General features: G+C 45.8%; 1 protein-coding gene and 1 long non-coding RNA gene across 3 annotated transcripts; both read left to right on the forward strand.

The window, feature by feature from the left end:
- Nucleotides 1–1,019: 1,019 nt before the first annotated feature.
- dnai2b (dynein, axonemal, intermediate chain 2b) lies at nucleotides 1,020–6,426 on the forward strand. Of its 2 annotated transcripts, XM_052051251.1 has the most exons (12): nucleotides 1,021–1,303; nucleotides 2,082–2,243; nucleotides 2,328–2,449; nucleotides 2,548–2,690; nucleotides 2,770–2,883; nucleotides 3,043–3,182; nucleotides 3,251–3,373; nucleotides 3,458–3,681; nucleotides 3,917–4,052; nucleotides 4,134–4,280; nucleotides 5,489–5,719; nucleotides 5,928–6,426. In XM_052051251.1, the coding sequence occupies exons 1-12, from the start codon at nucleotides 1,121–1,123 to the stop codon at nucleotides 5,937–5,939; spliced, it is 1,737 nt and encodes a 578-aa protein (XP_051907211.1). In that variant the 5' UTR covers nucleotides 1,021–1,120; the 3' UTR covers nucleotides 5,940–6,426. The 2 variants fall into 2 exon arrangements, with proteins under 2 accessions (XP_051907210.1, XP_051907211.1); XM_052051250.1 differs by having other exon boundaries at nucleotides 1,020–1,303; nucleotides 2,082–2,449.
- Nucleotides 6,427–14,938: 8,512 nt separating this feature from the next.
- Nucleotides 14,939–20,285, forward strand: LOC127591300 (uncharacterized). The gene is made up of 3 exons (XR_007959848.1): nucleotides 14,939–15,138; nucleotides 17,792–17,989; nucleotides 19,857–20,285. It is a non-coding gene; the product is annotated as an uncharacterized LOC127591300 (long non-coding RNA).
- Nucleotides 20,286–21,446: the final 1,161 nt, after the last annotated feature.

Raw genomic sequence — 21,446 nt, forward strand, 5'->3', positions numbered from 1 at the left:
GTGGGGGATTGGGTGTGGGGTTGGGCCAAGAAGCTTGCGCAGAGGTTCGGATTAAGGTGAGGGTGTGGGTGCACAGTCCTCACTCCCACCATCTTCACTCCTGCCAGGTGGTTTCCGGTGGCATGAGGGTACCCATGACAACCTTCTCCTGTCAATAGTTGCAGGGGGCTGCCGGTAGTCCGGTCTGTTGGACTCCGCCTATGCCTGCCCCCAGGTGCCTGTTTGGGATCACTCTTTGTCTGCCCTCTACCCTTCGACCTGTTCGGCTTGGGTGACCCTGTCAGGAGTGCGAAACTCCTGCTGACATAGCTCCAGGGGTCATGGAGACGCGCAAAGTGCCTCACCACGATAAGGTGGTGATCCCATCGAGGCACAGCAGCTGCATGATGGGATGCAAGCCAGAGTGCTCATTGGAGCACATTTTAGATGCATCCAATGTGTCAGATTACCCATTCATCATTTATCCGAACTGGATCTGATTTCAGTTGGACTAGAGCTGGTGGCCAGTCAATCACAGGGCACCTATAGATTACTATACACACTCACTTCCACGCCGGTGGACAACTTTGAACCTCTAATCAACCACAAAAGTATGAATGTTCATGGAAGGAAGGTGCCGTAAGTCTGCCAATAGCAGAAATCTGATCAAAACTGATGTCCATTGAGGAGAAAAGGGAAAAAACCCGCCCCCCTCCCACACACAAACAAAACAAAACAAAACATAAAAAACCCCGGATAAATATTTAGTATTTTCCTGAAAACAGGGTGGAAATTAAGGAGGAGGAATTGTACATCAAAAATATTAGATTTTTTTTTTCTTTAATTGAGAGCCGTCCACTGTATTTCGAAGAGACCACTGGAACGTTGACCAAAAGAAAAAAATAGAATTCTCATCGTTTCCTCATTCCATTTATTGACACCAACAAGAAATCTTTGAAATATTTCCGTCTGGTTTGATGTGAGTGTAACGTTAAATCAAGCTTGAATCTCGTCGCTAAGAGACTGAACCTACTTCCGTGTTCGCGGCGTTGCTAGGAGACGACAGCGCCATTGCTGCTCCATTTTTTTTCCTCCCCCTTTTTTGAGTTTCGCTGGGTGTTTTTCGGCAGGGTTGAGCGCCATGGAGATTGTTCATGAGTACTCGAAGCCTCGCAGGGATTTTGGCCGCCAATGTCTCTTCTCTGACCGTCCGGCGGAGCTTGTTGCGGACGTGGCTCCTAACCCGGACCTGGCGCTGCAGTTCATGCCGAGGGGGAGCAGCGGTCAGGCGCTTCAGTGTTCTCAGGACATGTCCGAGCATCAGGTGGTCTTCCGGCTTCATCGTGTTTACTTTGAACGCGTACTTACCGTGCTAAATACAGTTCCCGATTGAAGTACTTAATTTCAGTACTTGAATTGAGAAAGTGAAACGCATGCAATTCTCTTGGTTTGGTTTTCTTTAGTATCGTCGCTTTATTGTACGCTGCCCACAGCTTGTGAAAACACACAAAAAAACACAACCTCACAAGGATATTAAGATAAGATAAGATAAGATACGATATAAGATAAGATATCTTTTATTTGTCCCACACTGGGGAAATTTACGCAGCAAGAATGCGGGTAGAAAGAAGAAAGAAGAAAAAACAAACACCGTTCAGTTAAGTGCAATATAAATACAAAGTGGATAAATCGCAGTGCTATTCACAATTGTTTTTCACATCATTTAGTTATTATTATTATTATTAGTGTTATTTTTATTCAGCAGCCTGACAGCAGAATAAAAATATTAAAAATATTACATCAATATTTTTTATCATAAAAATTAGGTAGGAATTGTATATCTGCAAAGTATTTAATGGGTATAATGAGTAACTTATTTTTGTCAAAATTTAGTTAACTTTTAGATCATGTTCTAATTTTTTTAAGAAACACCTAAAACTAACGTAGATTAGAACGAAATAACAATACCATTAATGCAGACACACTACCGCCCACTTTCTTGATTTAAAAAAAGTATTTATTTGTTCATTTTTAAATCATTGTTCAAATGTCATTGAGCATGACCCATGTTTGTGTTGACACAATTTTAATTATGTTTCCAGATAAACACAGAGAGGTTTGAATCAGAAAGCCGAGGAATAAACCACGTGGAAGGGGGCTGGCCTAAAGACATTAACCCCCAAGAGGTGGAGCAAACCATTCGTTTCAGGAAGAAGGTTGAGAAGGATGAGAGTTACTTGAACAGCATCGCGCAACTCGGCAGCGTAAGACCCTCTGTTATCCCACACTGCCTCGATTTAACCCTGAAATCATCCTGCACTCTATTATGTCATCTGTCTGAGGTACAGGTTATAGACCACTGCGTTGGACAGAACACCGCCGTTGACATCTACCAGAAGTACTTTGAGGATGAAGATCTACTGGACGAAATTCAGGATCCACCATTTGCTAATACTATCTATGTTTTCCGGTATCTGATGACAAAACATATCCTGCAGGAGCTCCTTTACCGATTTTGAGATGTCAAACTTCCACTTGTCGATGTCACACTTTGGATTGTTTCAATAGAGATCCAAACCGGGTGAAGCGAACCGTTAGCTGTCTATCCTGGCACCCCGACGGAGGCAGGAAACTGGCCGCTGCCTACTCATGCCTGGACTTCCAGAAAGCTTCCGCAGACATGAGCCCCGATGCATACATCTGGGACCTTGGTAAGCGCGACAAACACAAAGACAGGCCAAGGGGCCAAAATATGACGCAGTCCTGATTGGATATTTCTCTCTTTTCCAGAGAATCCCAACAAACCTGACTTAACTCTGAAGCCGGCGTCTCCTCTTGTCTGTTTGGACTACAACCCAAAAGACTCACACACTCTCGTCGGCGGGAGCTACAATGGCCAGATTGGTGGGTTTGTGCAAAAGATGGATTCATACTTCTCATAGTTATTGAGAAGTTAGCACAGTCCGGCTTCTCAGCAGTCCTGACCAGGATAAGTTAAGCTGTCCGTGCAACTGTCCATCGGACTTCTTGTGTTTATGTTCAATAAGTGTTGGTGTGTTTTAGTGTTCTGGGACACCCGTAAAAGCGGTCAGTCCATGGATGTTTCCTCTCTGGAGCAGAGTCACAGGGATCCGGTCTACAAAACCATTTGGTTACAATCCAAGACCGGGACAGAAGCCTTCTCTGCATCCACCGATGGACAAGTCTGTTGATTTAAATCGACCTTGAAGGGCTGCTGTTTGACAAATCTGAACGCTGCGTTTGGTGCCAGGTTCTGTGGTGGGACGTCCGTCGGCTGAGTGAGCCCACGGAGCGGTTAATTTTGGACCTGGGTCGGGAAGGGAACCTGGACCGGGCTTTGGGAGCTATCTCGTTGGAGTTTGAAGCCACCATGGTGTGTTTCGTTCCAGCTATTCAACGCTGAATGAAAGTAAACGTCTCTCAGTCCGTCCCTTAAAATGTCCTCTTGTCTCTCCAGCCAACCAAGTTCATGGTGGGGACCGAGCAGGGTGTTGTTGTGTCCTGTAACAGGAAGGCAAAGTCTCCGGCCGAGAAGATCGTGGGTACCTACGAATGTCACCATGGACCTGTCTATGCCCTGCAAAGAAATCCCTTCTTCCCCAAAAACTTCCTCACTGTGGGTGACTGGAGGGCTCGAATTTGGTCCGAGGACATAAAGGACTCATCTATCATGTGGACTAAGTAGGCTCCCGATTTATTTCCTCCAACAAGGATGTGAATTGTAATTCTGACTAGATTGTTTCAAAACAACTCATCCGCATTTCCAAGAACACATCTCTTACATTTAGCAGCATTTTTGCTTCTTCTGTGTGTATTCTTGTGGTTCAAGATTGTGCCATTATTACGTATCCTCACTGCTTTTTCTTCTTTTTTTTCTTGGCCATGTCCCATGTCGATATAATTTGACTTTGATCAGATACCAGATGTCATGCCTGACAGATGCCTGCTGGAGTCCGATTAGACCCTCCGTCTTTTTCACGGTGAAGATGGATGGCTTACTGGACATCTGGGACGTCTTGTTTAAGCAGAGCGACCCCACGCTGAGTGTAAAGGTAAAGTCATCCCTTCTGCGTGCGCCTCAAGCCAAACAGCATTTTCCTGTGAGCGGCTCAAACCAAGTGTTGTTTTTTCAGGTCTGTGATGAAGCTCTGTTTAGCCTGCGGCTGCACGAGAACGGTCGCCTGGTGGCTTGCGGATCTCAGCAGGGTGCGGCTACAATACTGGAGGTCTGCCCGGGACTGTCCAACCTCCAGAAGAATGAAAAGAGTCTTATGGCCGAGGTGAGACCCTCAAAGTCAAACTACCTGTAGCTCTGCGGGCACTATGTTGGTGATCTTTGAGTTAAACACACATGCTGACTTTCTCCACTTCAATTAGCAACAAACTAATTTGGCTGAGTTCAGCAGAGACTCAGATTGTAGTCGTGATTGAGAACAGGGGTCCCCAACCACCGGGCCGCGGACCGGTACAGGTCCGTGGGATATTTGGTACCGGGCCACACAGAAAGAATAAAACACTTACATGACTTCCATTTTCCATCCATCCATTTTCCGAACCGCTTCATCCTCACTAGGGTCGCGGGGGGTGCTGGAGCCTATCCCAGCCGTCTTCGGGCAGTAGGCGGGGGACACCCTGAATCAGTTGCCAGCCAATCGCAGTGACTTCCATTTTATATATTTAAAATCTGCAAGATGTTTTATTTTGAAAAATGACCGGAATCTCTGTTACATCTGTCTACAGTACCCCACTCTTGACGCACTTCTCGGTCACGTGATAGGTTAGCACTAAAATGAAACCCAGGAGCTAGCAAAATGAGTAAAAAAAACGTCTTTGGAAAGTTTCTTTGGTAATGGGAAAAGGCCCAGCCAGGAGACAGAAAAGGAGCCTATGACTTTCAAGAAAAAGAAGGCTACATTTAATAGACAGTATCAGGAGTCTGACTTAAAATACGGATTTATCGTATCGGGAGATTCCCACACACCAAGCCCACTCCGCATCATAGGCGGCGATGTTGAGTCGTATTTTTCATGCACTTTGTATTTGTGGTCTATCTTATTTTGAAGTCACGTTTAAACATTACCATAGCAACCACAGAGGCTTGCGGCCAGCTAGGACATTTCTCGTGTCATGATTCGTGTTTATTATTATGTTTCGAAAATACCACCGTTTTTATGCAGTTCACATCATATTATTTTGTTGTATTTTTCTGTCACATTAAAAGCCGGTCCCTGAAAATATTGTCTCACCTTAAACCGGTCCATGGAGGCTGGGGGGAAAAGGTTGGAGACCGCTGATCTCGAATACAGAGCAAAAGTCTCCACTAGATTTTAAAGCTTTATTTAATGTATATGGTTGCTCACACGCTCCATGTTCAAACCATCCATGATTGGCGCGATCCACAAGTATCACCACAATTGTCCGGTGCCCTTCCCGTTTGAGATTCCAGAAGCTTAAGGGGTTTCCTTGTGTCAATTTTGTGCACGTGCAGATGTTGGAGCGCGAGGCGAAGCGCGAGAAGATCCTGGAGGCTCGTCAGAAGGAGCTGCGGCTGAAGGAAAGGAGTCGCTCCGAGCAGAGCCGAGAGGACGAGGCGGGACGAGACGCGGCCGAGCGAGAGGAGTCTCCCGAGCAACTGATCGCCAGAGCTGAACAAGAATTCTTCATCATGGTGGAAGCAGAGAAGAGGAGGAGGAAGGAAAAGGAGGAAGAAAAAAAGCAGGTAAGGACTGATGGCCATCAATTCATCGTAAGCCATATTGTGGATTTATTCACAAAATAACACTTTACCAACACATCCAAGAGCAATGTTGGTGCTTTCTCCGCTTCTCATAATGCGACACCGAGGATCTTATTAAAATCTAATCTTAAACCATCTATTCTCACTTTCATTCATATGTATGTTTTTTTCGTCTGTCCCCTTATCTTAGATTAGCTCGTAGACAGGAGGCGGACAACAAGAGTGGACCAGAAGAGCTCGGCTGGGTGGGAGGCGCAGTTTGTCCTAAATCAGTCTAACCAATGGGACGTAGCATCACCATCCATATTTTTTTCTTTCGTGCCTGACCACACATATCAATCAGCAAGCAGTCACTTTCCGTCATTGCATTACCCGCAATTTTGAACACGCATCGTTACTGTACAATTACAGGAGTTGTGTTTCTGACATGCAGTGAGTGACAAGGCAGCAGAACCTTTTCTTGTCATGGGCTCGGGAAAAAAAAAACAACCTACTATTACAGGCGGCATAAGAGGCACAAATCATCTCACCTGGGCAATTTCCTCATCCATTTCCGTCAAACACATTCTCTGGCATCTGAGTCAGAGAAGAAAGCACAATAGAAAAGTAAATGTTCCATGTTCTTGTGAGAAGCTAGTGCTGCTGATTGCAGAAGCTACATCATCAGTATTGTTTGTGTAGCAATTTTTTTTGACAGTTCAGCCTTGACTCTACTCAATGACATTCTACTTGTGGGATTGTTCTTTATAACCTTGTACAACTTGGACAGGGTGGGCAAACTCCTGTGCTCAAGCGCCACAGATACCTCTATAGTTTTGTCCTTATTTGGGTTGTGTGTATGCCAGGAGACTTTGTGTTAGAATTGGGGTACACTTTTGAATAAGTCACCATGCAGTCATTCATTGGATCCACGCGTAAAGAAAAACAACCCCCATGTTGGCCAGGTTCCAATTGCTTCCAGCAGATGGCGCTTTAGTTTAAACAAAAAAAGTATGGACTGCATTATGATTGATTTCACATATGATGAATAATTTAGGGCCGAAAGAAAACTAATATTGCAAAAAGACTACACATTGACCTGGCGGTTAGCATGTTTGGCTAGTAGTTCTGATGCACCATGAACACAAAGTATGTTCCAAGCCAAGAATGTCCTCATAATAATTGTCTGGTTCCAAGTATGGACGATAAATCTTTTCAAAATGTATTGGTAGCCTGTCTGAATAAATTGACAAGTAATCGGACAGCCGCTCGTGTCTTGTCCAGGTGTTCCTTGTTGTCTTGTTGGTCTGCATCAGTTCATTGTTTCTGTTGCCGGCACACATCATATAGCCTTGGCCTGGTTGTTAAGCTGGAGAATGATTTAGTTTTTAGTGTTACTCTTGATTTTTGATTTGGTGGACTTGGATCATGTCGTATTTTGATTGGTCCCACTATCTGGTTTGCCTTTTTTTCTCCTTCTTTCTTCCCATCATCTGCTGCAAAAAGATGCTGAGGAAACCTCATGATGACTGGTGTAAAAGGTGCCCCCTCCCCCCATCGCATCTATTATTCACAAAAGCATGCGAGAGCAGCTGTTTCCAGCCTCATTAGACGAAGATCACACCAAGACGTGTGAGACAATGGTCCATCTGATTGCGCTTTTTACGTACTTGCCGGGAAGATCAAGCAATTTGCAGTATAACTCCGAGCACGACATCAAGAAGGAATAAATGATTAGAAACAAGAATATTTCTCATATGGCTTGGAAAGCAAATAACTTGAGGAGACACTTTCCAAAAATCTGTCCCAGAAGATTTGAGCGTTGCAGATGCGTCCTTATCGAGCTGGCAATTCCCTTGACTGCCCTGGCCTGTCACTCACTTTGATTTGGCCACTAATTAAGAACATTGCAACAGAAGGGGCTTCTCGGTTCACATCCATACCACACAAATCAATGAGGTTGTCTATTGAGGCTACACAGTAGTCAATATTTAAGAAATATCCTCTGATTTAAATACGGATGAGGGGTGCTTTTTTCTCCCTCCACTTCCATTTAATGCGCGTTGAGTTGGATTCTGCTCATTGACGTCTTTATTGCATCTCAGCATTGATTGTTAGTGCAGATTTGTGGCCTCATTTCTGCTGCTCCACTGCGCAACAGCCACATGCTGGTGAGTGAGATTCATTTCAAAAAGTGGATGAAGATGGAAAACTGGAAGTTGGACGGAATTGGTGAGCATGACGGAAAAGAGGGAGAAAGGAATGACAGAGCATCATCCTAAGGCTGGGTTTTCGTCTCCACAGAGAGTTGGTGCAAACTGAGGCAATTCTTTACTCAGCTGAAAAAGAGTGTGATAATCCAATTAAATGAAAATGGAAACGCCAAATGATCCCCACCCCAGTTCCTTCATATTCTTATAAATCCTCTCTGACACCGACACGGTCACATACACAGTAAATGTTGCGGAAATCATGAATACTGAGTGGGAATAATAACTTATTTAGTTCTGCAAATTTGAAATATTCTGTTGGGGGATCGGAATGATGTTGTGTGGAGGAATTATTATTACAATAATTATTATTATTATTTTCACTTATGGATTTCTGTGTGTACATGGAATTAGAAGGTAATACAAAAATGTGGAAAAAGTTAACCATTTTGATTACTTAATAGATGGGATCTATGTAAAATATGCAAAACGGATCCTTTCCTATGCTATAATATTGTATTTCATTAAAAAAAACGTTATGATAAAGACGCTCCGGTTTCCTCCCACATTCCAAAAACATGCGTGGCAGGCTGATTGAACACTCTAAATTGTCCCTAGGTGTGAGTGTGAGTGCGGATGGTTGTTCGTTTCTGTGTGCCCTGCGATTGGCTGGCAACCGACTCAGGGTGTCCCCCGCCCACTGCCCGAAGACAGCTGGGATAGGCTCCAGCACCCCCCGCGACCCTAGTGAGTTATGATAAAGACGAATGTAAAGCTGCCCCCCCCCCTTTAGACGTACGGATAGACTGCACATACACATCAGTATTGGAATAAATGTAAACATTCTTCACAGAGGATAAAGGATGTATGCCATGTGTTGCTCCACCGTTTGTGTCAAATATGCATTGCTGAAACATTGATGCTCTTCGGAAATCCGTCTATGACCTTTCCTATTATGTGATGAGATAAGGTTAGCGGACGTAAAGACAAAGTTAGGAGTTTATTTTGAATAATAAGTAAGTCTCTTTATGTTTAGCTTGACAGTGAACTTGAAATCAAAGTGAACTGAGATCACTGCCTGATGCAGTACTTATATTTTGTAAGTTTTTACCAGCAGTTCACTCTTCAAGCAGTTCAGTTCAATCTTAAGACACCACTGTCTTTTCTTTTCCTTTTTTTGGATCTAATTCACTTATGCACAGGAATGAATGGTAGTTTTTAAAAAAACGGTGTCTCCGAGAGTTCTACAACAAAGCGCGTGTTTAATTGGGAGTACCTAATAAAGTGTCCCATAGGTGATTAAGGGGAGCCCCCCACCCCCCACCACCACGTCTGTACACGTTAGCGTGTTGGCCAATTTACGATGAAACCAAGGCGATGGATTATCGCTGCAACTACAGTTTTATGAATTAAGAATGTTTTGGCGGAGTAACTGGTTTCGGATTTAGAGGCACAAACTGTACGGTTGCCTGTGCGCCTTGTTCTCCGTGTCTACTTCAGGGTTATCGGAAATTCAAGACTTTTATGGCAGTTGAAGGAACTGAATCTGCACCCAGGCATTACACTGTCAAAGTATTTATGCTTCATTTCTTTCTGTTTGAGCTTCTGGAGCCGTTGTGCGTGCGTGCGTGCGTGCGTGCGTGTGTGTGAGCGCGTGTTTGAAAGGGGGCTGCAATACTTTTCTCCTGTCAATTTTTCCATACAGCACCGTCCTAAAAAATCGTCATGATTTAAAGGTTTGCGGGATTACTGGTGACATTTTAATACCAGCAATAAAAGCAGGGATGGAGGGCCTTGCTCTTTTGCTTTGGGACATCCGCTGAGGCCAGTGAATGAGTGACGGATGTGCACCAGCGTGTCTAGCAGACCTTAGTGCAACTACTGAGAAAAGTTAGTGATCCTTTTTCCCTCCAACAGTGCGAAATCAACTCAAGACTTCATCAAGACAAATCAATAGAATGATCGTGTGTGTGTGTGTGTGTGTGCGTGCGTGTGCGTGTGCGTGTGCGTGCGTGCGTGCGTGCGTGTGTGTGTGTGTGTGTGTGTGTGCGTGCGTGTGCGTGTGCGTGCGTGCGTGCGTGCGTGTGTGTTTGTCTGTGCGTGTGTGTACGCGTGTGTGTTTGTGTGTGCGCGCGCGTGTGTGAGTGTGTGTGTGTGTGTGTGTGGTTTTCTCAGAGAGAAATAATTACCAAATGCACAAGTGAACCCAAACATGCACTGGAAAATAGTGTGTGTTTTAATTTTTCAAGTGGTTACACACACACACAAAAACATCTAGCTCCAGATGCATTTTTAAATTATTCGTACATATTTGAGTGTAACTGTAACAATAGTAAAAATAATGATGAGACAGGGTTGAAATAAAAGACTAAGCAGTTCCCGACACTAAATGTTACTCACTCGTCACTATAATCACAACGCTTCCCCAAATTATGACTTTATGAAGGTGAAGCAGTTCACTTGACTGACTTGGTGGATTTTTAAAAAGCCATCACATAAGTGTCACCACACTGAATGGACATATAAATGCCGCTGCGGCTGATGTTAGGCAGCTGCGGCAAGAGCCAGATGGCTTCTGTCAAAGCTTTTTCGGATATATTCTGCCCCTGCCAAGAGATGCTGAGCAGCTCCATCCCGCCTGCCATTCACGGTGAAGCTCAGCCAGGTTGCGACCTCACTGGCGGGCTCCGGTGTGCAGACGAGGGGAGCGGCTCCGTCGACTTGGACTGACACGCAAAGACGGCTGATGAATGAGAGGAGAGAATGCGATCACGAGGGTATAGATTTAAGAGACATGCTTGGTGTCTCCCTAATGTCCTCTGGCAGCAAGCGAACGGGGGGAGAGGAGAAAGATGTCGGCTCGCAGGTCACGCTAACAAGAGTTTTTCATCTCAAAATTCTCCACGGCGTTGCAGATGGAACAGTTGAAGATAGATTCAAACTATCCCGTTGCATTTGCTCGAGTTAGGCACTGCAAATGACAGAACTTTGTATTGTTTATTGGGATGTGTCAGTCAGTGTACAAATGATTTCATGTTTGTGTTATTTTTCATTTGATGGCTGGGCAAGCAGTACACACTCTTTCTCTTCAACTGTTGGACATGTGGACAATTTTCACAGCTCGGGAATGTACTAATAATAAGTCTAAAAGACACATGGCAGTTCTTGAGTTGACAATAAGTCAATTAAAAAATTGTAAAACGTAAGCTCAGCCAACTTAAAAAAATGAGACAGAGCCCTGCAAATTTTGCCCGCTCAAAGTACAGTTTGAAATCATACTCCCATGATAGCATTTTGTCCATCCATCCATCCATCATCTACCGCTTATCCGGGGCCGGGTCGCGGGGGCAACAGCTTTAGCAGGGAAGCCCAGACTTCCCTCTCCCTAGCCACTTCTTCCAGCTCTCCCCGGGGGATCCCGAGTCGTTCCCAGGCAAGCTGGGTGACATAGTCTCTCCAGCGTGTCCTGGGTCTTCCTCGGGGTCTCCTCCCGGTGGGACATGACCGGAACACCTCACCAGGGAGGCGCTCAGGAGGCATCCGAATCAGATGCCCAAGCCACCTCATCTGGCTCCTCTCGATGTGGAGGAGAAGCGGCTCGACTCTGAGCCCCTCCCGGATGACTGAGCTTCTCACCTTATCTCTAAGGGAGAGCCCGGACACCCTGCGGAGAAAACTCATTTCAGCCGCTTGTATCCGCGATCTCGTTCTTTCGGTCACGACCCATAGCTCGTGACCATAGATGAGGGTTGGGACGTAGATCGACCGGTAAATTGAGAGCTTCGCCCTTTGGCTCAGCTCCTTCTTCACCACGACAGACCGATACAACGTCCGCATCACAGCAGACGCTGCACCGATCCGCCTGTCGATCTCCCGCTCCCTCCTACCCCCACTCGTGAACAAGACCCCAAGATACTTGAACTCCTCCACTTGGGGCAAGATCTCCTCCCCGACCCGTAGGGGGCACTCCACCCTTTTCCGACTGAGGACCATGGTTTCAGATTTGGAGGTGCTGATTTTCATCCCAACCGCTTCACACTCGGCTGTGAAACGCTCCAGTGAGAGTTGGAGAGCCCTGTTTGAAGGAGCCAACAGCACCACATCATCTGCAAAAAGCAGGGATGCAATACTGCGGCCCCCAAAACGGACCCCCTCAACGCTTCGGCTGCGCCTAGAAATTCTGTCCATAAAGGTTATGAACAGAATCGGCGACAAAGGGCAGCCTTGGCGGAGTCCAACCCCCACTGGAAACGATTCCGACTTACTGCCGGCAATGCGAACCAAACTCTGACATCGGTGGTATAGTGACCGAACAGCCCGTATCAGGGGGTTCGGTACCCCATACCCACGAAGCACCCCCCACAGAACTCCCCGAGGGACACGGTCAAACGCCTTCTCCAAGTCCACAAAACACATGTAGACTGGTTGGGCGAATTCCCACATACCCTCGAGAACCCTGCTAAGGGTGTAGAGCTGGTCCACTGTTCCACGGCCGGGACGAAAACCACACTGCTCCTCCTCAATCTGAGGCTCGACTTCCCGACGGACCCTCCTCTCCAGCACCCCTGAATAGACCTTACCAGGGAGGCTGAGGAGTGTGTTCCCTCTGTAGTTGGAACACACCCTCCGGTCCCCCTTTTTAAAAAGAGGGACTACCACCCCGGTCTGCCAATCCAGAGGCACTCTCCCTGTTGACCACGCGATGTTGCAGAGGCGTGTCAACCAGGACAGCCCCACAACATCCAGAGCCTTGAGGAACTCCGGGCGGATCTCATCCACCCCTGGGGCCTTGCCACCGAGGAGCTTTTTAACCACATCGGTGACTTCAACCACAGAGATAGGAGAGCCCACCTCAGAGTCCCCAGGCTCTGCTTCCTCCAAGGAAGGCGTGTTGGTGGAGTTGAGGAGGTCTTCGAAGTACTCTGCCCACCGGTTCACAACGTCCCGAGTCGAAGTCAGCAGCGCCCCATCCCCACTGTACACAGTGTTAGTGGTGCACTGCTTCCCCCTCCTGAGACGTCGGATGGTGGACCAGAATTTCCTCGAAGCCGTCCGGAAGTCGGCTTCCATGGCCTCACCGAACTCTTCCCACGCTCGGGTTTTTGCCTCGGCGACCACCGAAGCCGCGGTCCGCTTGGCCAGTCGATACCCGTCAGCTGCCTCTGGGGTCCCACAGGCCATAAAGGCTCGATAGGACTCCTTCTTCAGCTTGACGGCATCCCTTACTGCTGGTGTCCACCAGCGAGTACGGGGGTTGCCGCCACGACAGGCACCAACCACCTTACCGCCACAACTCAGATTGGCCGCCTCAACAATAGAGGCACGGAACATGGTCCACTCGGGCTCAATGTCCCCCGCCTCCCCCGGAACATGGGAAAAGCTCTGTCGGAGGTGGGAGTTGAAACTCCTTCTGACAGGAGATTCCGCCAGACGCTCCCAACAAACCCTCACTATACGTTTGGGTCTGCCAGGACGGACCGGCATCTTCCCCCACCATCGGAGCCTACTCACCACCAGGTGGTGATCAGTTGACAGCTCCGCCCCTCTCTTCACCCGAGTGTCCAGAACATGCGGCCGCAAATCCGATGATACAACAACAAAGTCGATCATCGAACTGCGACCTAGGGTGTCCTGGTGCCAAGTGCACATATGGACACCCTTATGTTTGAACAAGGTGTTCGTTATGGACAATCCGTGACGAGCACAGAAGTCCAATAACAAAACACCACTCGGGTTCAGATCGGGGGGGCCGTTCCTCCCAATCACGCCCCTCCAGGTCTCACTGTCATTGCCCACGTGAGCATTGAAGTCCCCCAGCAGAACAAGGGAGTCCCCAGCAGGAGTACTCTCCAGCACACCCTCCAAGGACTCCAAAAAGGGTGGGTATGCTGAGCTGCTGTTTGGTGCATATGCACAAACAACAGTCAGGACCCGTCCACCCACCCGAAGGCGGAGGGAGGCAACCCTCTCGTCTACCGGTGTGAACCCCAATGTACAGGCATTGAGCCGGGGGGCAATGTATGCCCACACCTGCTCTGCGCCTCTCACCGTGAGCAACTCCAGAGTGGAAGAGAGTCCAACCCCTCTCGAGAGAACTGGTACCAGAACCCAGGCTGTGTGTGGAGGCAAGTCCGACTATATCCAGTCGGAAATTCTCTGCCTCACACACCAGCTCGGGCTCCTTCCCTGCCAGAGAGGTGACATTCCATGTCCCAAGAGCTAGCTTCTGTAGCCGAGGATCGGACCGCCAGGGTCCCCGCCTTTGGCTGCCGCCCAGCTCACATAGCACCCGACCCCTTTGGCCCCTCTCATGGGTGGTGAGCCCATGGGAAGGGGGACCCACGTTGCCTCTTCGGGCTGTGCCCGACCGGGCCCCATGGGTGTAGGCCCGGCCACCAGGCGCTTGCCAACGAGCCCCACCTCCAGGCCTGGCTCCAGAGGGGGGCCCCGGTGACCCGCGTCCGGGCAAGGGAAACCTAGATCCATTTATTTCATTCATCATAGGGGTCTTTGAGCCGTGCTTTGTCTGGCCCCTCACCTAGAACCTGTTTGCCATGGGTGACCCTGCCAGGGGCATAAAGCCCCAGACAACTTAGCTTCTAGGATCATTGGGACACACAAACCCCTCCACCACGGTAAGGTGACGACTCTCGGAGGGGATAGCATTTTTGTTCAAAATGAAAAGATTTTGTGCATGTGGTTGCTTGATGCAAAATAAATATTTGTCAATGACTGTTGTTTATGATTATGTCGAGAACAGGTGTTTTCAACCAGTCGGAATGGTCCAAATCGATCAAGGGGTGTGGTAAGAAAAAAAAGATGTGATTCCGTGTACGTGTTATTAATATTCATATATTATTTTTGTGATAGTGTACATCGCAGCCTAAGTGCTATTCGTTTCACTTTCCCCAAAAAAACATTTTTAAAAAAATCAAAGATAATAAAAAACAACAACTCCCCTTTAACCTACAGTGGCGCGTGACCAGCAATACCGGAAGTAGTTCGACGTCAGCGCTCGGCAATTGCAGCTTGCGACCAGAGCTGCTGAAATATATCTTTTGTTTGTTATTACGGAATTCCGATTCAAAGTTTGTTTCATGTGCAATTGAATGGGAATTTGCAGTGACATGTGAATAATTTAAAAACGGTTGTTCGTGCCATTAACACGCTGCAAAAGTGCGTCCCATGTCGCCGAGTCAGGTCTCCATGAAGGTAGGCAGGAATTTCCTTTTCACAAACTATTGCATTTTTGTATTTATTTGAATATGTTGCTTTAGGTGTGAAATATCTTATTTAAATGACATGTTCTGAACGGAAAGAACTGAAGCTTCTAATTAATGAGACGTAACTTGAAATGGAGTTCCATGCCTCGCTTTTATCCCTAATAAAATAAGTTAATCACAAAATGAATATGGAGTAAGTCAAAAGAGCAGGACGCTGCATAATAATAAGTGGACATATGTGATTACATCATGTATTTGTTTTGACTTGATGAAGCAGCATGAGGCTCACGGTTATACCTGAATGTTATGTTCCAAGTAACTGCCAACAATTATTTTTGTTTGGGTTTTATCACAAGCTGGTCAAAACAGATCTGGAAGAGAGCAATGTCAATGTCTTGACATAAAGATGTCTCTTGTTATAATGACAAGTTATTGAAATACTGAAAGGGAAGACATTTTGGCCAATTTTTTTTCAGCTTAATGGAACAAGTTTTGGGTTTAATCCTTGCAATAAAACAGTGGTTCTAGAGAACTCCAGGGCGATGTTACGGAATAAAATCACCAGGACACGCACAAGCCCCGGCTCTCCGCTTTTTTGTTCAGTCGCAGTCGGACTGACTGCGTTGAAATTCGTCGCATGCGCGAAGCTGCGCAAATGCTCTCCTAAAACCAACACGGCAGCATCAAGCCCACACACCATCACATTCAGTAGATAGTTGGAGCACCTGAATTACTTTTTCTCTCCACCATCTGCGACCCGGTCTATCCACTGTCACCTAACTCTAAACGGCTGTTTTTTCCCCATGCAAAAGAAATAGTCCTTAGAACAACCAATACTTGTTCTGACATATATACGAAGCACACTTATTTTACCTTGTTGCTATACCCGCAGGAGCAACACGAAAGAACAGGGACAGTTTGTAAACCTGCACACAGCTGAAATGGGTTCCCAAAAAAAACATCAGTCAAATTCTTTGTGGAACTATTAGACTGTTCCAATAGTTCCACTTTTGACTGTTTTGACTGACTGTTCCGATTCAGCTGCCTGTCTTTTTCTCAAGTGGAAGACACAAAATGTTTGGAGTTCCATACAAGTGAAGTGAAAATGAAATCATGGCAGTAACCGCAAGGCCCCATTGTTCAAAAAGGCGCACATAGAGATTTGCCTGAAATGTGCCAGTGAACATCGAAATGACTCACAGAATGCTTTGAAGCGCGTGTTGTAGTCAGATGAAAGCAAAGCTGAGCTTCGGTGCAAAGAATCCCGCACATTGGCTAATTAGGCAACCTGTATTGCAGTCCTCTTTCTTATTTTTTTTTCCTGCATCTCTGACCCCAAACGTCAATTTTTTTTTTTACTGTTCTCTTAAAAGCCTCGATTTTTCACGACAAAGGGAAAAAAACGTCCTTCCCTGCAACAGTGCAAAGGGGTTATTCACATAGTGCAGAAGAGTTAGAAAGGAGCTTGAAATAGAAAAAAAAAGGTATCAGGAAGCACCAGGCACAAAATATTCCCAATGCATCACTCTGCAGAAAAACAAAAAGCACAATACTTGAAGTTATTCCATTTTTTATATTTAATGTTTAAAGTCCAAATGGTAGCTTTTAGACCCATTTTTGCAACTCAGAAGTACCTCTTTTTTCTGATCGATTCAGCTTCTACAAGTACCTCAAAATAATAAAGTGCTGTTTAAATTGCTCTTGCTTTCTCTTTGTATGTTTGGAACACTTGGTGTTTTTGTTGCTGCCTGTCTTGGCCAGGTTTCTCTTGAAAAACATGTTCTTAATCCTTGGGGTGGGGGTGGGGTTGGGGTTCAACCAGAGTCACCAATTTCCAATTGATATATTGGAAATTTTACTGATTTACCGCACATCAAGATAACATACACCCTAATATTCGAGGTCAAAGTGGGGACACAAACGGGAAGCAATTTCCCTTTTCATCCGTCCGTCTCTGCGAATTCTAACATTGACACGGGTCGTCAACCAAATGTCCCGGTCGTAAATTTAGTTCAATTGATGGAAAAATCCCGTTTCTGCAGCAGATAATATGAAAGGCGCGGTTTCTGGTGGTCGATTGAAAGAGCTGAGGAGCAGAGCGGCAAAGAGAACAGCTGAGACATGCAGGGAAAATAAAACGGGTCATCGTGGGAAGCCGCAAAGGTGTTGAAGGGAGACAGCTGGGAGAAGAGATGAGGGGCACGGGGGTGGGGGGCGGGTGAATGCGAAAAAATAAACAAGCCCCCTGGCAGATATTCTGCAAAATGTACAATTTTTACATTGCTATTTTTTTTTGGACCAACAAAATGCAATATCATGAATTATTTAAGGCCCTTTCAAATTCCCGGTTTCAAAACATGTGTCTACCGGGAGGAAACATGACACTTGCGTTCGTGAGGTGAGCTATTTTGAAATCCCGACATCCACGGTGGAAACGTAAACACATACATGACAACGATATACCAGACGGGAGCAAACTTCGATGGAGAAAGCAACGCGCTTTGTTCCTCGACGACTTGACTATATTACCCAAGCATGTAATTGCGGGGATGATAAGTGTCATCAACTTGCCAAAACTGATTGTCACTTCACTTTTTGAGGGGGAGGGCCTCATATTTGAATGTTCAATTCTCATTGTTCAGGTCCACTTGCATCGGGGCCAAAGGAGGCTATAACTGAAAAGACCCGTCGTCTTTTTTCCATATTGCTTACCCATGTTTAGTGTCGCAGGGAGCTGGAGCCTCTTCCAGCTGACTTGACCTTAGAAGTGCCCGCCAATGAATCACAGGAACAGGGGCATACACGGAAACAAGCAACCTTCCATGTCAACCAGACGAAAGGTATTTACTTGGAGGAGAAATCAATTTTTTTTCAATGTCAAGAGAAATCCCTCAAATTAGTATTATATCAAATAAAGCAAGATGTACTTGTTGAAAAAAAGTACAGTATTTTCCGCAGGAAAAGGCGCACTGAAAAGCCTTCCATTTTCTTAAAAGCTCACAGTGCGCCTTAAAATCCGATGCGCCTTGCGTAAGGTCATTACGGTAATATTTTGACCCCCCAAAAAGGCTCCTTGCTCGAGACCTGCTGACAACGCAGAGTTCAAACTTAAGGCGATCGGTTAGGCAGTTGAACACGGATATAGAGCAGCAGCGAGAGAGTTCAACGTTAACGAGTCAATGTTATAACTTGCTGTTGGTTAAGTGAACTGTGTCGCTGCTTTATTAAATACGTTTTACTGACATCTGATCGACATCTGTTGATGTTTCCTTGAGCGTAGCTCCATCTAGTGGATGCATTGTAGATTGCGTCTTATAATGCGGTGCGCCCAATGTATGAAAAAAATGACAAAATAGGCCATTCATTGAAGGTGCGCCTTTTAGTGTGGAAAATACGGTATACACCTTTGCAAATGCCTGGTAGCTCTGCCCCATTAAAATGCACCCAGCGGCTTTGCATTTTCGACTCTCAAGAAGCATCATGTGTTATAATTGATGGATTTAAAAACAAGTCAGGGGTTTGCACGGGGGCATTTTCTTTCACGAGTCGAGTCCAGCAAAAAAAAAAAAAGAAAAAGAAAATGTGCCTTGTTCGGCGCTCAAGCCTTTCATGATCATGATCTGTCTGTCATGATCGACAGTGTCCGGCTCATATTAATTGAACAACATGCTTATTATTACGCTGGTATGAAACGTACACCTGCTATTGGCTGGTAACTAGTTCAAGTTTACGGTGTTTACCCGCCTCCTGCCCGAAGACAGCTCCCCCCTCTCCGCGGCCCTCGTGAGGATATACGAATTCAAAAATAGATGGATGGATGGATGAAACGTTGACATAAATAATCTCACCAAAATGGCAGACCCAGCGCTCTGTATGATAATCTGTCTGTAAATTGCAAACATCGTTTATATTTCCGATCCACCTCTTGTGATTTGTATGCAGAGAACCATGCGTTCGGCGGTCATGTTTATACGGCGGGGGTGAATATTTTTCATGAAAAATACACCGACGTGTATCGTGTGAGGAACGCGCATGACTTCAAGGAAAACAGAAAACCCTCTAAAAGTTTCCGTTTGATTCTTCCGGGGTTGTGTTCGGCGTACGGCTGAACGTATCAGATCTATCTAATTTACAACTCCGCGGCAAAGATCCCGCCAGCTTCAATCTCGGATTCAATCTGTTGCTGCGCGTGAATTTGTACAATTTATTCGAGACACAGCTCTGCCTGTCGGCACTGTGCGAGTACGACGGGAAACTCCAATATGCCTTCAACGGTTTCTATCATGTGGAAAAACACACCGAGACCCAGCGCGTTACACAAAATTGTTTTTTTATTATCTTAATAGCCTCACATTCTTGTAAAATATTATTCAAATTATTTGGAACATCCCAAATTCAAGTTTTCCGGGAATCCTTTTTTTTTTCAACTGGAACTGATGAATAAATTTAATGTGGGAGCCAAGTACGACACATTTCACCAGGAACATCATTCATATTCAAACATGCATATGAATAGGAGGAGTAGAAGCAAGTTCAAACGGAATCAGGAGTTTATTCACGGATGGGTGGATGGAATAGATTGATCGATGGCTAGATGGATGAGTAAACCGTCTCGCCCACATAGAATGAACAATTTCGGGTAGACTGCCTGCGCTTGCCAGAAATCCCTGCGTCCCTTTTCATGTTTTGTTGTCGCCTCGTTCACAGCCCCCTTGACCACTTTTATTCCATCCACCCGCCCGTCTTCACTTGGGTGATCAGGAGCCTCTATTCCAGCTGACCTTATGCAAAAGGTAAGGTACACCCAGGACTGGTCGCCAGCCCTTCCTTCACAGGGCATGTGTACATTTATGATGAATCTTCACCAATAATAATTATAATAATCATAATAATACATTTTATTTATAAGTGCCTTTCAAAATACCCAAGGACACTTTACAATCAAAAAAGAACAATACAACCACAGATAAAATAATAAATAATAAAAAGCGATTAGTTTAAACTGTATATGCAATTTTAAAATGGTGGGTTTTGTGATGAGTTTTGAATATGGGAAGAGAGACAATATTTCGGATGTCGGGTGGGAGTGAGTTCCAGAGTTCACTAAACCTAATCGGCATCCACTCTGCCCCAACCCCCCGCCCCCGCCCAAAAAAGTGAAGTTTAGTACAGTGATCCCTCGCTATTTCGCGGTTCGTTTATCGCGGCTTCAGTGCATCACAGATTTTTTCAAACATATTGTAATTTTTATTTAAGTCCGCAAAAGGTCCGCGAAAAGCAGTGAAGGTCAGCAAAACAACAGCGAGTCACATAGAGCAACTGTATTTTGTTATTCATAAACTAACCTAACTTAAATCTTTAAGTATACAGCATGAAGTCGTGTTAATTACTTCAAAATTTACTTCTACATGCATGTACACCATTAAATTTGGCATTGCAAATATTATGTACATGTACCTATATGGACGGGGGGGCAGGTCGCTACTTCACGGATTTTCGTTTATCGCAGGTGGTTTTGGTCCCTATTAACCGCGATAAACGAGGTTGTAATTGCCTTAGCATGACACACGCCAGTACTATATTTGACGCACGAGCTAAGTCGTGACAAGTAACGATACTTTTGTGTATTTGACATCGTAATCGCATCCGTTTTGCTTCTGGCTGCTCTCTGCAAAACGGGGGCGTGGTGAGATGATGGTGGACGAAAGGTCCCCCAAGGATGAATCATCTGCAAAGAACATTACATGCTGTATTAGCTATTTCTGATTCCTACATCGGCATTCGTATAAGAGGATTTCTGAAGACTGTTCACCTTTGATAAACGGGTTGAATCATAAATGCGACGATGGAGGTGTTTCGAATTCCAAGTCGTGCTCTCGCGACAGCCACGAGAATCCTACAGAGCAAGTTACTACTAGGTGAGTGCGTACTGTGAGTACTCAAAGACAGTTCATAGCGTGGCCTCCACCGGTAATGTTTGAACAGTAAAAAATCAGCTTTTCTCTGAGGGAGAGCTGTCAACGGTGAGAGCCATCGAAAACGCTTCTGACTGAAACCGATTTAACTGGGATTTGTCGACGTCGAAACAGCGCTTGTTTGGATCCGTAGCGTGGCTTTGCAGGGCAGAAGTCGCACAGCAGGTGCTGCAGGGAGGACTTACCATTCGTTTGGGCTTGTTAATGGAACTGATTGAAGGCCTGGCCCAAGCACTGATGAGAAATTGCTGCACTTGCTAACTATTGAACTGCTTGTGTGCAGGGAACACAGCGTCCTCATACGCAATTACACCGTCGCGTG

This window comes from Hippocampus zosterae, chromosome 18, assembly GCF_025434085.1.
Source record: "Hippocampus zosterae strain Florida chromosome 18, ASM2543408v3, whole genome shotgun sequence".
Classification (NCBI taxonomy): domain Eukaryota; kingdom Metazoa; phylum Chordata; class Actinopteri; order Syngnathiformes; family Syngnathidae; genus Hippocampus; species Hippocampus zosterae.